Genomic DNA, 14,709 nt, shown 5'->3' on the forward strand with positions numbered 1-14,709 from the left:
TGCATCACGCTTAAAAATGACAAATCCAATATTTATTTATTGCTCAATCTTGTGCATTGCACTTCCACAAACTAAAAATTTAATTAGTACAATTTTGCGCAGAAAAATAATAACAAATTAAGGAAAATCTAGTACAATTTGCCTTGTCCTATGATTCATAAAGTTGTTAATTTATTGGATTCGGTTTATTTGATTTTCAAACTAACCGACAAATTTTGGGTTAAATATGCATGGTTCAATTTGGTTGAATTTTTGAATGGTTCAGTTAGGATGAATTTTTTTAATTACAGATTTTTTATACATTGATTTGGCTTAATCTCTCTTATTGAAGTTCAATTAAACAAATCAAAATTTACTTCGTATATTTTTTATTCAGTTGTTATTTGATTGATAAGTTTAATTTGATTAGTCAGTACGAGTTTTGAAAACCTAATAAATTAAATTTTAATTTGGTTTTAACTGAACGGTTATTTCAAGAACTAATGATTCCCATCTTAAAAAAGAAAAGTTAAAAAAACCGGATGGTTTTATTTGGAAAACTATAAGACGGTTCATATAAAAAAAATGAACTACAATTTAATTAATTTGATCAAACGGTAAAATTGCATAGTAACAAGAAAGAGTAGAGTCGGTGGGGTTTTGCTTGATACGAGCTAACGTCTTCATTTAATATAGTCAAATGAATAAATAGTGCGTATCTGACGGATCTATGTTCTGTATAGGATATGAATCTGCTGCTTTTCTTATAAAAAAACAGCTTGCTACTTTTCTGAATCTAACCGTTTAAAATTTTATATTCACGTATCTCTATAAAGAAACTTTTTTATGCACAAATCTCAACAAATTTAAACGGTTAGATTCGAAAAAGCAGCAGAATTGATTCCAGTTTGTATATGATAGTGACTCTGTGATGGATAAGACACCACATCTCACCTCATCTACCGACGTCTGTTCCATATCCATTTCAATTTTTCTTAATTAATATAATATATACTAAGTAGGAATCATGCATATATATTTGAATACCTACTATGTTTTGACTTGAATTATGGACTGTGTCATGTTTAAATTGCGATGGAAAGTTACTGTATATAAATAGTCACATCATGTTAATTGCACCGTCAATACGTACATATTATGTTCGATTCAAAATTCATCACTAGATTAAAATCTAAATGCTCAAGTCACACAATATTTGTGTGACCATGTACCGTACTGTGTTGTATTAATTTTTTAAATAATCACAGCACGTAAAAAACATACAAACTACAACATATAACCAACACACATACTGTGTCATACCTTGAGACATCCTATATATCAAAGTGTGATTTTGTTACATCCCCATCCACAGATGATTTTTTTTACATGTTTAGGTTATTCATCATATTTTTAAAGTTGGTAAAAATTAAGTAATTTATTTTTGATAGGAGTTCAAGTTGTATTTGATGACCTAACCGGTCCCCAGGTAGAGAGCACATGCAATAAATAGTATACAATGGCATCGAGGTATTATTATATTATACTAAAGTAAAACCGTGTGGGGGGCAATCTAATCCCTTGAATGCTGTCCAGACATACACACACATGTTAAACTTTTTATTTTTCTGTCCTGCATTTGTTTTTCAATAAAAATAACAGTAATATTTCACTAATTTTTTTTTTTTCAAAAATTGACCAATTTTGTACTGCTCAAATGTAACAGCTGTAGTTGGTAACGGGTTCATCGCAAGAGACTTAATGGTCGAGAACTCGGCCGGTCCGAGCAAGCATCAGCCATAAGAGTTGGCTCCGATCTCTCAGTTTTCTACAGATGCAGCTTTGTTGGGTATCAAGCCACTCTTTACACTCACTCCCTCCGCCAATTTTTCCCGGAATGCGATATTTACGGAACAATTGACTTTATCTTTGGTAACGCAGCAGTCATGTTCCAAAACTGTAATATGTACGCACGAAAACCTAACCCGAACCAGAGCAACATCTTTACAGCTCAGGGTAGAGAGGACCCGAACCAAAACACCGATATTTCAATCCAAAAGTGTAAAGTAAGCGCCGCCTCTGACCTGGCGGGAAATGTATCAAGTGTCAAGACTATCTAGGTCGGCCATGGAAGGAATATTCTCATACTGTGTTCATGCAGTCTTATCTTGACAGTCTGATTGATCCTTCGGGTTGGTTGCCGTGGAATGGTACATTCGCACTTAGCACATTATATTATGGGGAGTACTTGAACAAAGGTCCTGGGTCGAGCACCGCAAAGCGGGTTACGTGGCCGGGTTATCGGGTGATTACCAGTGCAAAGGAGGCGGATCAGTTCACTGTCTTCTTTTATTGAAGGGGACCAGTGGATCAGTATGACAAATGTTCCATTCATGATCGGATTGAATTAATTAATGGAATAATTGTAATTTTTATTATGATGTTTATTTTTGAGAAAAAAATTAATGTTAATGATGGTGTAAACATTGGGATATTTGAAATAAATATAAGATGCTTTCAAATTGAAATTTTGCTGAAATGTTGACGATTCTAGATAGGAATATATGAAGAATTTGTATCACAGAGGAACTCAAATAGTGTACCAACAACTACACCTTTTAAATTTGAAAAGAAAAAAGAAGTGACGACAATGGTAAATATTTTGGATTGACTAGGGGGATTTATATTTAAGGTAAAATATAACACTCCAACGATAAATAATATGAAAATAGAAGCAGAGCGGGTCTGATGGGCATCGGACTCAAATCGGTTCAATACCTATTCGAAACTGTCTGATTCGCTTTATGATATGTGCGCATCCGATTCACACGAATATTGTAACATAATGTCCAGGTCAAAAAGCGAATCCAACTGTTCTGACCGGACATCAGACTGATTTGAGTCTGATGCCTATATATTGAACGCTTTGCTGTATAACCCTGAGCAAATCCTACTGATATGTTGAGTTAACTGACAATATTCTGTATACCAATTGAGCATTCATTAAATAAGACTTTTAGCATATAATTTATGTAGGAATTGGGCAATTAAGCCACCACACAAAATTTGCTCCGTCTGCATCCATTTAAACTCCTAATTGGCAATTGGGCCTTCAATTGCGTGAAGCCCAAACAGGTCTAAAAGCACCATGTACGTAAAGAAAAATCACAACACGGCCTAAAATATAGCTTTTTGAGACAGTGTTGGGCCTTTTATGGGCCGGTTGGACTCCCAAATTTGGGCCAGAAGGGCTGGGGAGGACATCGAATTGGACCTCAACCTGAATTTCCCACTGCTTCCTTTCCACCTCACAGTTTAGATATACATGCACTCAAATGAAAGGAAAAAAAAGAACACAATCACAAACAAAGCCCACAGGTATCTCTCTGTTTTTGTTTTTCTTTTTGGGAAAACTTGGTAACGGATAAAACCTAACAAAATCAATGCCATAGTTTACATTTATTGAATTTCACATATTTTCATATGTTTATTATTGGAAAATGAAACGGTACCAAGGGAGAGACAAGACAGGAGTGCAATTCCCTTCCAACTTTTGAACTGCTAGTAACAAATAGAGTTTTCACCAAAAGAAAAAAGCAGACCACAGACAGAGCATAACAAAAAAATCGTGTCAAGAGATATAGAAAGAGGAAACACTGCATTAATTAAAGGGGAAGAAGACAAGTACACTGCAGTTCCCACATACGCTAAGCAAGGAAACATGGAAAGGCCCAAGACTGTTGGAAAGCACACAGTGCTTCAGTTCAAAGCACATAAAAGTAAAAAAGTGAAAGAGAATGGAGAAAGAAAATTAATTTTGTGTGCAAGAGGACTTCAGTTCACTGCACACCGACAGAACCAGGCAGGAGAGACATAGACAAAGAGTGTTGGAAAATTGCTTATGCTGCTGCTCTTGGTGCCGCTGCTGTCTTTGTGCAGTACGCAAGAAGTAGAGGCTGCATGCTGGAGCCTTTTCTGGTACACCTACTGATAAACTTGCTGGTAAACAGAAACTGTTTCAGAAAATTCTTAATAATATTTCTTACACCCAACTAATGATTACACAACTTGTTTACATGTCTATAGCAAATACATCAATCCAAATTTAGACCGCCACTACTTCTTACAACTACATGGGCAACGAAGATTATTTGCACGAAGATTGAAGGGGCCCCGTGAAATTTAATCTGTGCCGAGTTTACTTGGATTCGGGTCGGATGTTTCAGATCCAACCTCACGGATTGTGTTACCTCAGAAAATTTAATACTACCAGTGTCCTGAATATAATACTACCAGAAGTTTAATTGACAGGTACCAGATTGGCATCATTGTTTCATGGCAAGGCACAAAAGCAATGGCAGTTTAGCCACTAAATGAGGGCTATACAAAAATTAAATATTATAAAACTGCATATCATTCTAAGAAACATGGGCAAGGAAAATATCAGGTGAGGCAGCACTTACCGTCATCGGCACGAATATTAAACAAATCCAAATAGATACAACCTTCGCAAGCCTGATCCCCTAACAAAAAATGTAATTCCTGATTAGTTGAATGATTTGTGTGGAAAGAAATAGATCTGATTTTAGTTTTGTATTCAAGTAAAAGAAATAAAGCTTAGAAAGTAGATGATGGCACTCATCAAATATCTAACAACAATATTATAAAACAATAGGAACTAGGACGTACCTTGTAACTGGTTTAAGACAAATCCTCGTCATATTCTTCGGTTTCAATTATGTCCTCTTCATATTCTTCGTTATCAAATAGGTCCTCTTCATATTCTTCGTTACCAAATAGGTCCTCTTCATATTCTTTGTTATCAAATAGGCCCTCTTCATATTCTTCGTTATCAAATAGGCCCTCTTCATATTCTTTGTTATCAAATAGGCCCTCTTCATATTCTTCGTTATCAAATAGGCCCTCTTCATATTCTTTGTTACCAAATAGGTCCTCTTCATATTCTTCGTTATCAAATAGGCCCTATTCTTCGTTATCAAATGGGCCCTCTTCATATTCTTCGTTATCAAATAGGCCCCCTTCATATTCTTCGTTATCAAATAGGCCCTCTTCATATTCTTCGTTATCAAATAGAGCCTCTTCATATTCTTCGTTATCAAATAGGCCCTCTTCATATTCTTTGTTACCAAATAGGCCCTCTTCATATTCTTCGTTACCAAATAGGTCCTCTTCATATTCTTTGTTACCAAATAGGTCCTCTTCATATTCTTCGTTACCAAATAGGCCTTCTTCATATTCTTCGTTACCAAATAGGCCCTCTTCATATTCTTCGTTACCAAATAGGCCCTCTTCATATTCTTCGTTATCAAATAGGCCCCCTTCATATTCTTCGTTATCGAATAGGCCCTCTTCATATTCTTCATTATCAAATAGGTCGTGTTCATATTCTTCGTAATTAGATGGGTCCTAAATTAAGATTTGAATGGATTAAATTTGGATTAACACAACAAATTGAGGTGACCCTGGTTGGCACCAGATCATACAAATTTAATCCGAGGTGTATGTACTGTTGTTTGTACAACCCAGTTCAATTTATAGGATAAACAGATTGCATTTACAACAGCTTGTATGTAACAACATCATATGACATGACTACCAAAAAATGTTATTCCAGAGTTGAATGGTTTGATAGAACTCAACATCAATTATCTAACAACAAAATAATAGAATTATAGGAATTAGAAAGTACCATGTAGATTATTCTATGTTGACAGCACCACTCCATTAATCCCGGGCAATTGAAAACCTCAACTTTGCAAGATTCTACAGGGGGTAGCTCATCCTCCAATACATGCAATTCCAAACAGTTAAAAATCTTCAAACTTCTCAGTGAAGCAAGATTTGTCAACCCCAACAATGACCTCCCATATGAACCATCCAACGTACACATTATCAATTCAAGAGAAGGTTCCATAAACGAGCAAAGGTTCCCACAATTTTCGATGGAAAGTTTTACCAAGGATTTCAGCTTTTGTATTGCAGGCATAGATTCTAGCTGATGGCATGAAATAATTTTCAACTCTTCAAGTTCTAATGGTAGCGAGTCTGCTTTTAAGGATTGCAAACTACTACAGAAGGAAATACTCAAAAACTTTAGTTTGCATAAGCTGCCAATCCATTCTGGAAATGCAATGCCACTGTAACCCCAAATTTCTAGCTTGCTAAGATTAGGGTGAGGCTGCAGACTAACCATCGCCGAAAAACATTGTTCTTCAAAATATGTGTTCTGACCACTTTTGATGTTCAGCACAGATGCACTACCATCTATGTTCCCAACATAACCTTCATCCCATTTTAGTATCAAGTGCTTCAAGTTGCACATACTCACAAGGTTAGCACATTGGATATCCTTTAAATTGGGAATATTTTTCAATCCACGTAGACAAAGAGTTCCACCCAAATCTGAAAAATCCTTTAACCATCCTATTGTCTTGCAGGCTAGATTCACCTCTAGTGTTTGAATTCTTACAAATTTGATCAAGCTGGGTGGTAAATAACTGATACAAGAATCCCAGATTTCCATAGTTTGAATATTTGTGAGGTTCCCCATGTCACTAGGAAGCTCTTTAAGAAAGGGGGCAAAATTAAGAGAGAATTTCCTCAAGGCCTTTAATTGAGTAAGGGACTCAGGCAACACTCGGCCAATATATTTTTCAATTTGGAGCTCTTCTAAGCTAACTAGATTTCCTATGTTGTTTGGTAACTCCTTAATTAAAAAGGATCCACTAATAATTAGTCTCTTCAAGGCCTTGAGTTGACAAAGGGACTCGGGCAACACCATGAAGTCTGTAAACTCAGCACAATCCTTAATTATCAGCTCTTCCAGGCTAATTAGATTTCCTATTTTTGTAGGCAACTCTTTGATATCACTATTCCTAAGAGTTAGATTTTGCAAGCTGTAAAGGGTGCATATGCATTCAGGTAGTGTTTCAAGGAATAGATAACTAAGTGAAAGATAACGAAGATGTTTCAAATTACCAATGGAGGAAAGAGATTGTAATTCACAATCACGCGAGCCACATATTTCTAGAGCTCTTAATTTTGGTGCCAAAAGGTCAAAAGCACAAAAAAAGTTTTTCACAGAAGAGCTTGTAATGAGGGTGCGCAAAGCAGTGAACTTGTCAGAGGGAATAGGATCTATTAGGTTCACAGAGCAAGCTATATACAAATGGTGTAGTACATTAGGTAAAATTGGGACCTTACTAACCTCAATAGAATAGCAACCATTTTCTGAATTAAGTCGTGCTAGATCATGAACTATATCATGCAACTTAAAATCCTGGCAAATAAAATCATTCCCCTCATATCTGCCTTCTCTTTCAAACAAGGACCTTTGGTAAAGCTGCTGTGCATATTCAAAACCAATCTCTTCTGCAGTCTTGTTTCCTTTAGACTCAATAAAACCCTGGTACATCCATAATTTCACCAAATCTCCTGCGCTGTACTTGTAGCCTTTAGGAAACATGGAACAATATAGAAAACAAGGCTTTAGGTATGTGGGAAGCCGCGTATAGCTTATTTGAATAGGTGAAAATATCTTATTGCTAGCATCAGACTGCCATAATTCACTTTCTAAGACATCTCTCCAACTCGCTTCTTCGGTCTCATGCCTCAAAAGGCTAGCAATGGATTTCACAGCCAGGGGCAACATTCCACACTTGTTCACGATTTGCTTCCCAATTTCTATCAACTTTGGGCCCTTATTCTGTTCCACTCCACCAAATGCATAATTTTCGAACAATTGCCAACTCTGTTCAGGTGACAGACAGCCAAGGTTGAATCTTGTCTCTATTTGCATGATTCTCACAACAAGATTGTTCCTTGTAGTAACTAGGATTTTTGCAAATGCTGCTGACATAAAAGGAGCACGAAATAAATCCCAAAGATTATCGTTCTCATTCCAGACATCATCAAGGACCAAAAGTATCCTTTTCCCACTTATCTTCTTACGAATTTTCTCTTGCAAAGCACTAAAATTTGTAAGACCACACTCCTTGCCTGTAATAGACTCCAATGATTCTTTGGTGAGCCTTTTAACATTGAAACCCTCTGATACACATATCCACCCAAATTTGTCAAATCTTTGTCGGATTCTATGATCATTATAGGCAAGTCGTGCAAGGGTTGTTTTGCCAACACCCCCCATGCCAACAATTGCCACCACTGAAACCCCATCACATTCAGAGGACAACAAATCAATGAGCTTCTCCTTGTCACTCTCTCGCCCAAAGATATTTGACTCTACTTCAAAGTGGCTAGTTTGAGCTATATCCAATCCGTTGTTGCAACGCTTGGGCCCATCTCCCTCTGACAGTTGTAGTGCTATCCGATCTTTAGCAATCTCATCAAATATGCTCCTTATTTTCTGAATTTCATCGAGCATATTGTATGGAACCTGAAAAGTTATAACTACCTTGAGAGTGTATATATGACCTATTATAATGTTCATTTACAAATAATACTAGTTATATAGTACATGCCTTCACTATATGCTTGGAATTTGCAAAGTGATATATATGGGCTCATCATATTTTTCTACCGATTTTTTTAATAAAAAATAAAAAAAATCAAATTACAAAAATAACAATTTATATATAGTATATGTCAGCCCTGTGCCCTGTGGCAGCGAAGCCAGAGCTCATTGTTTTGTAATATATATTTTTATATCTTTGTAATTCATTTTTTACATCATTGTGAATAGCAAGAGTAAGGTTACGATACCTCATTGTTTTTGTGCTCCAATCATACCTCACATCTTCTTTATCTCTAATTTCAAAGTCCAAATAGTCACTCTAAACCACTCAACATGATCTCACTATTAAAATGTGTTTGAGGACCAAAATTTATAATTTTTAGAATTTGTTTACTAATTATATAGATAGCTACAAAATCACTATTTTGGATGGTGCATAATCTTCTTAAAAACAGTGATTTTGTACCTATTAAAAAATAGTAAAAACATTTTAAAAAAATAAAATTTGGTCTCCATTAACATTTTACTATGAAGATTATATTGAGTAGCTCAGAATGACAATTTGGGATTTGAAAACAGAGATAAGGATACGAGGCATGATTGAGCCATGAAAAAATTGGCTCATTTTAACCCTACTAGATTAGCAATTGTAAATTTTGATATGCCAATCTCAGCAAAATTGTTAATTACACAAGTTAGGAAAATTGGTAATATTCTACATTAGCAACTAATTTGCAATTAGGATGAAGATTCTTTGAGAAAAAGTTTCATTGTAGTTCTAAAGTGTCATACACAGAGAAATTATATTAATAGGACTATCAAAATAATTAGCTTGCATTTATGATCTGTGATACTTTTCAGCCATTAAAACTAACGTGGTTGATTATTCGTGGAAATTCTTTGTTTACCCAGAAAATTATACATGAATAACTTCCAATCAAAGAAAAATCTATTTTTCCAATAAAAAAATAGAAAAAAAAAACATTTGCATCTGTTTTTTTTTTTAAACCCTTCTCTGCCAGAAGTTATATTCTAAGGCGTCCCATTTTCTTATCTTTTTTCGGCCGATTCCAGCGTACCGCATCCCCTTTTTTTATTCCTCCGCCATAAACCATGGCGTACTTTCTATGGAACAAGATTTGCTGAAATTTGTTTTTTATATATTTTTATATTAATAAAAAATGCAGTATTTTCTATGGGCGCATATGTCTAGCTCTACCTGGACCTGATCATAGTGATAATACAAATAAAAGTTATATTTCAAATGAGTAGAATTAAAATATACCATTGATTTTCTACCTCAACTATACTCCACATCTCTATTATTATGTTTAAAGTTGAAACAGTCAATCTAAACTACTCAATAACATCTCCATATTAATTTATTTACTAGTTTTTTAGATAGTTACAAAATCATTGCTTCTGAGCCATCCAAAAATGGTGACTTTGAACCTATCTAAACAAAGAGTAAATAATTTTCAAAAATACATAAAATTTGGTCTCTAAGTACATTTTAATATGAATATCATGTTGAGTGGCTCGGATCAACTGTTTGAAATTTGAAAATAAAGATAGAGATGTGGGGCATGGTTGGGACACAAAATCAATGGTGCATTTTCACCCTACTCACTTGAAATTATGCGTTTTAGTTCGCTAAGAGATTTATCTTATCATACTGACCCTGACTCATCATTCATCAACTCAAAACCTATCACATATAACCGTTGCACAAGAAAATAAATTAGTTACCTGAATTAGCTTCCTTTTACGAGAACCTGGTGGAGAAGCATCTCTTGCCTCAACTTGCGCCCGTAAGACTTCATAGTGGTACTCACCCAGTACATCCTCTGCACGATACGCAACACCCTTGAGCTCCTTCAACCAGAGCTTGACAGACGAGTCTGTGATCTCCCTCTGCTCTGCATCATACAGCGTGGCCTTGATCCGCTCTAGCATGCTCATCAATTTCTTCAATTCAGCCTCAATTTGGTGGTTTTGATCTACTGGAGGAGACGACGAAGAAGAAGGAGCTTCTGCAGATGCGACGACAGCAGGAAGCAATTTGGCACCCAAAGAAAGAAGGTTGGAAATCACTCCGCCGAGACCCATCTATCTAAAATTGCAAAGTCTCTTATCTTCTTTTCTCTTCTCTTCTATTGTGTTGATATGAAACGATGCAAAGAAGGAAGGTAGAAAAACTATGAAGTGTTACCTTGTATTGATAACTATGGAAAGTTATTTGGGAAGTGGGAGACTCGGAGAAGACTGGAAATTAACTCCATAAAGATATGCATTTTTATATTATTTTATAAGAAAGGTGTCTGTCTTCATATTTTTGTTTTTTTAACCTTTTTATTAGACAGGCGTTGGATAAAATTAATAAGAGTCATGATAAAGAATTTCGACATATAAATTTTTTAACCTTTCTATTAGACTTAATTCTCATTTTAGTTTTAATTAATTTTTTATTTAAGTAATAGTTTATTGGAGAGTTGTGTATCATTCTAAAAGATATGGGTAAGGAATATATCATGTAAGGTACCGACAATATATAATGTGTGGGCCAAAAAGGACTAATGTTAGTGATCTCTTTATTCTTTTGAAAAAATGAAGTGACATTGAGATAACTTTATTACTTTGTAATGGAAGCGTTGATGAGAGAGATCACTTTATTTCAAAAAAAGTATATTATTATTGGAGAGTGACACATAAAGTCAGGAGAAGATAATTGTTATACGTACATTGCTTTTACAAAAATGAAGAAGTAAAAATTATGGTCGGATCAAATCATTTTTATTCCATATGCTGGGCTAGCTCTTCAATTGATTATGTTCTCTAAGTTACACCCAGATATTATTTACCACTGCCAAACCACCCATGTAAATAATGTTAGACCCAAATTATTATTTCAGCGTTATTTCCCAAGTACATTAAATAGAGCTGTTCAATTTTTGATGGCATCATATTTTTTTGCTTTGGATAACATAACACTGCAATGATAAACTCATAATAATCCTCATTATGTACGAGATATATATTCTATTTGGAACCTAGTGCAATGAAAAAGTCATGTTTCATATTCAGATATGACATTACTGCATATGCAATATTTCAGTCTCAATTTAGTTGCATAGTTATTGAACAACAATTAGGTTGCATTTCCAATCTAATTTGCCTGATTAAAAAATAAAAGTTGAGAAATATAGAGGACAGGGTTATCAGTTCTTCTTTTTTTAACATGATAGTATAATGTTTAAGAATTTCATATTAAGCTACTGATTATTTGTACTAGAAAACTGCAGTCATATGCTATTTGGCAAAGATATTGACAAAGCACTTTCTTCTTCATGCAGCACACATACAATAGAGTTAAAACAACTCTGTATATGATTTGTCCGCTGCATGAAGCTAAATACACTCTGACAATTATTTCAATGCATAATGATCTTGAAAGTATCAATTGTTTCAAGTCACTTAGATTTACTGAAGATATAGCCTTTGACTTGATTGTTATTACTATGACTACTATCTCAGGCCCTTCATTATATTGTATTGGTACGCTAGAAGGCCCAAAGTAACCAGATTTGGAGCCCAGTAGCCAGCCCGGCTCAAACTCTTTAACCGGGCCTGACAGGAGTGCTTTAATGTCGGCTCATATACCATGTAACTCGACCTGAAATTGGATCGGTACAGCCAGATTCCGATCTAGATCGGCTGATTCCGATCAAGATCGACTGATTCCGGTCCAGTACGGCCGAGTTTTCCTTCTATGATTTTTAATGCTCTTCATAAAATTAAAATTATACTATATTTATTGACTGCTCTATTTTATTGTTTCGTGATTTCTTTGTGAAAATTACAAATGGTCTGAAAAAGAACACCCTTTTTAAATGCAAAACAACTAAATATCATGGGTTTTACCAGAATGCATCTAATTTCCAGAATAGTTTTATCACTCGTACAGTCAGGTGATTCTTCATGTACAAAATCAAAGAATAACGAATACAATTCAATTAATTCAAATTCAAACTATATATTGTTGGATCATTGGAGCACTATTTTAAAGAATAAACTTGAAATTGGTTGTGAATCCGCAAAAATCAAAAAAATATCGGCATATCGGCATTCGTCCTTGTCATCAGGAACCATTGTAACAGTTGTTGTAGGTGTCAATAGTTGCTAACCTGAAATTGATTGAGATTTGCCATAAATCAAATAAGTTGTACAAAATGAACATAGATGGATGGATACAAAAAAAAAAAAAACTGATATATCAATTAAAGCTGATTCATTTGAGATCGATTTTGACTACTAGTGGAATTAAAGGAATTCTTACACAACTAATGTCCTATTTCAGTACCATTTTTCATTCTGAGAAGGATAAAATTAGAGGTGGAGGAGAGGAAAACGGAAAATTAATTTTTGTGTGCAGGAAGACTTCAATTCAATGCACACTGAGTTTTTTTTTTTTTTAAAGAAAAAAATAGAGAAAAAGAGACATAGTGTATTGAAACAAAAAATAAAGGGATTAAGCAACAGGAAAAAATTCAATATATTCGTACAACAAAAAGAAGAAATCTGGTTCGGGAACAGAAACATAGTATTATATCATGACCTAACTTTGATTTTGGAAAGCTCAATCCAATCAATTTCAACTAAAAAAATTACTTATTAATTTATTTAAATTTACCTCTGACACCAATCAGTATTGTTAGAATTTAACTTTGTGCCTCAATTTTTGTGAATTCCAGTTTCTATGTTTTGATTTTTGAAGTAATCAATATTCCTTAGTATATAGTATGAACTAGACATGATGTATTGAACGAACCTATAAGGACTGTCAACACAATTAAAGCAACTTTTGGAAATAAAATAAAAGAAAAAGGAATTTATTAGTCTTACAGTCCACCAGGGCAGGGCCTGCCAAGCTCTTCAAATACGGCGAGTCATCTTTCTGTAGAAGGTCTACCAGTATCACATCACTTGCCTACATTTACCAGCATACAATTAATCATTAAGGACAATATGAGAAATTTTATCACAACAAGCAAATGGAATTCACAATTATTACATACATTTCATTACCCTCCCTTCCTAGAAGAAATGGGGAATCAGATCTCCTAAATGTAAATGTTGAGCCTCAAATCTGTGATCCGCATTAATTTTCAGATTCAAGTCAAAAATCCAAGAGAGAAACACCAGCCCCTCTTTGCAAATAGTAGTTGAGGTAATTGTATGAAATATCTAATGGCAAGATAGCAAATTAAATAATAGAAAGAACCTTGTAGATAATGCAGTAATGCTTTATTGCAAGAGCACCATTCCCTTAAACTATATACCATTGCCGATGGGACCGTCTTCACAGGACTGCAATCAATGAGAGAATAATCACTAGTCCTTCTGATGAATAGACACTTTATCATACTATATTCTTTGTTAAAATTACAAAAATACAAAATAAAAACTGTAAAATTGAACTATATATTTAAATATGCATTTTGAAACACTGATAGCGAGAGATGCAATCAGTATTTTTAGGAGTTTCTAAAAGTGTTGAAAATTTAAATAAAGAAATCTTAGTGAATGAAAATCCTTACAATATATATGGAAAGTGGAATCCGGCCCCTGTCAAGAATTTAAAAAAAAAATAAAAAATTTACTGAGATTGAGGAATCTTGACCATTTTAAATTCTTAATTGAAATGTTTTATTTTTTTAGTATTTTAACAGATTAGGATAATTGTTATAGAATAATAGGAACTAGGAGCCTAGGACTTACTTTGCATTCTATTCCATGTTGCAAGCACCACTGCTCTAACCCTCCACACCTATAAACCTCAACTTTACAAGGTTCTACAGGATGCCACTCATCGCCAAGGTTTGTCAACCCCAACGATGAGTTCCCATGTGAACCCTCCTGTGCACTCATTGACATTTCAAGAGATGGTCCCAAAATTGAGCACAGCTTCCCACAATTATCAATGCAAAATTTGACCAAGGATTTCAGCTTTTCCATTCCCGATATAGATACTAGCTGATTGCATCCAAAAATTGCCAAGTTTTCAAGTGCTAATGGCAGCGACTCTGCTTTCAAGAATTGCAAACTATCACAAAAAGTAATATTCAAATACTTTAGTTTGCATAGGCTGCCAATCCATTCTGGAAATGTATTACCACCATAACCATCTATTTTTAGCTTTCTCAGACTAGGGTGAGGCTGGAGACTAGCCATCACCG

General features: G+C 34.7%; 2 protein-coding genes and 1 pseudogene across 9 annotated transcripts in view; 1 reads left to right on the forward strand and 2 right to left on the reverse strand.

Moving 5' to 3' along the window:
- The window catches only part of LOC144554683 (putative disease resistance protein RGA1), a 62,617-nt gene extending 51,923 nt beyond the window's left edge, over positions 1-10,694 (reverse strand). Inside the window, exons 1-5 of one of the 5 annotated variants that reach the window (XR_013511706.1) lie at positions 10,223-10,694; positions 5,690-8,395; positions 4,669-5,406; positions 4,443-4,494; positions 3,657-3,978 (exon numbers count right to left, since the gene is read on the reverse strand). Coding sequence is in view for 2 of the 5 variants with exons in the window: in XM_078302996.1 (XP_078159122.1) it covers positions 10,223-10,582 (360 nt within the window). In the remaining 3 variants the exon portion in view is untranslated. Of the gene's footprint in view, positions 1-3,656; positions 3,979-4,029; positions 4,503-4,668; positions 5,407-5,689; positions 8,396-10,222 lie in introns of those variants that run through there. The other 4 variants (XR_013511704.1, XR_013511705.1, XM_078302996.1 and 1 more) reach the window with 4 other exon arrangements.
- LOC144554684 (putative disease resistance protein RGA4) overlaps positions 1-14,709 on the reverse strand; it is a 58,373-nt gene that overhangs the window by 14,062 nt on the left and 29,602 nt on the right. The window lies entirely within an intron of this gene.
- Positions 1,075-2,507, forward strand: LOC144554374 (pectinesterase pseudogene; annotated as a pseudogene).

The sequence above is a fragment of the Carex rostrata genome, chromosome 5, assembly GCF_964058835.1.
Source record: "Carex rostrata chromosome 5, lpCarRost1.2, whole genome shotgun sequence".
NCBI classification, from domain to species: Eukaryota; Viridiplantae; Streptophyta; class Magnoliopsida; order Poales; family Cyperaceae; genus Carex; species Carex rostrata.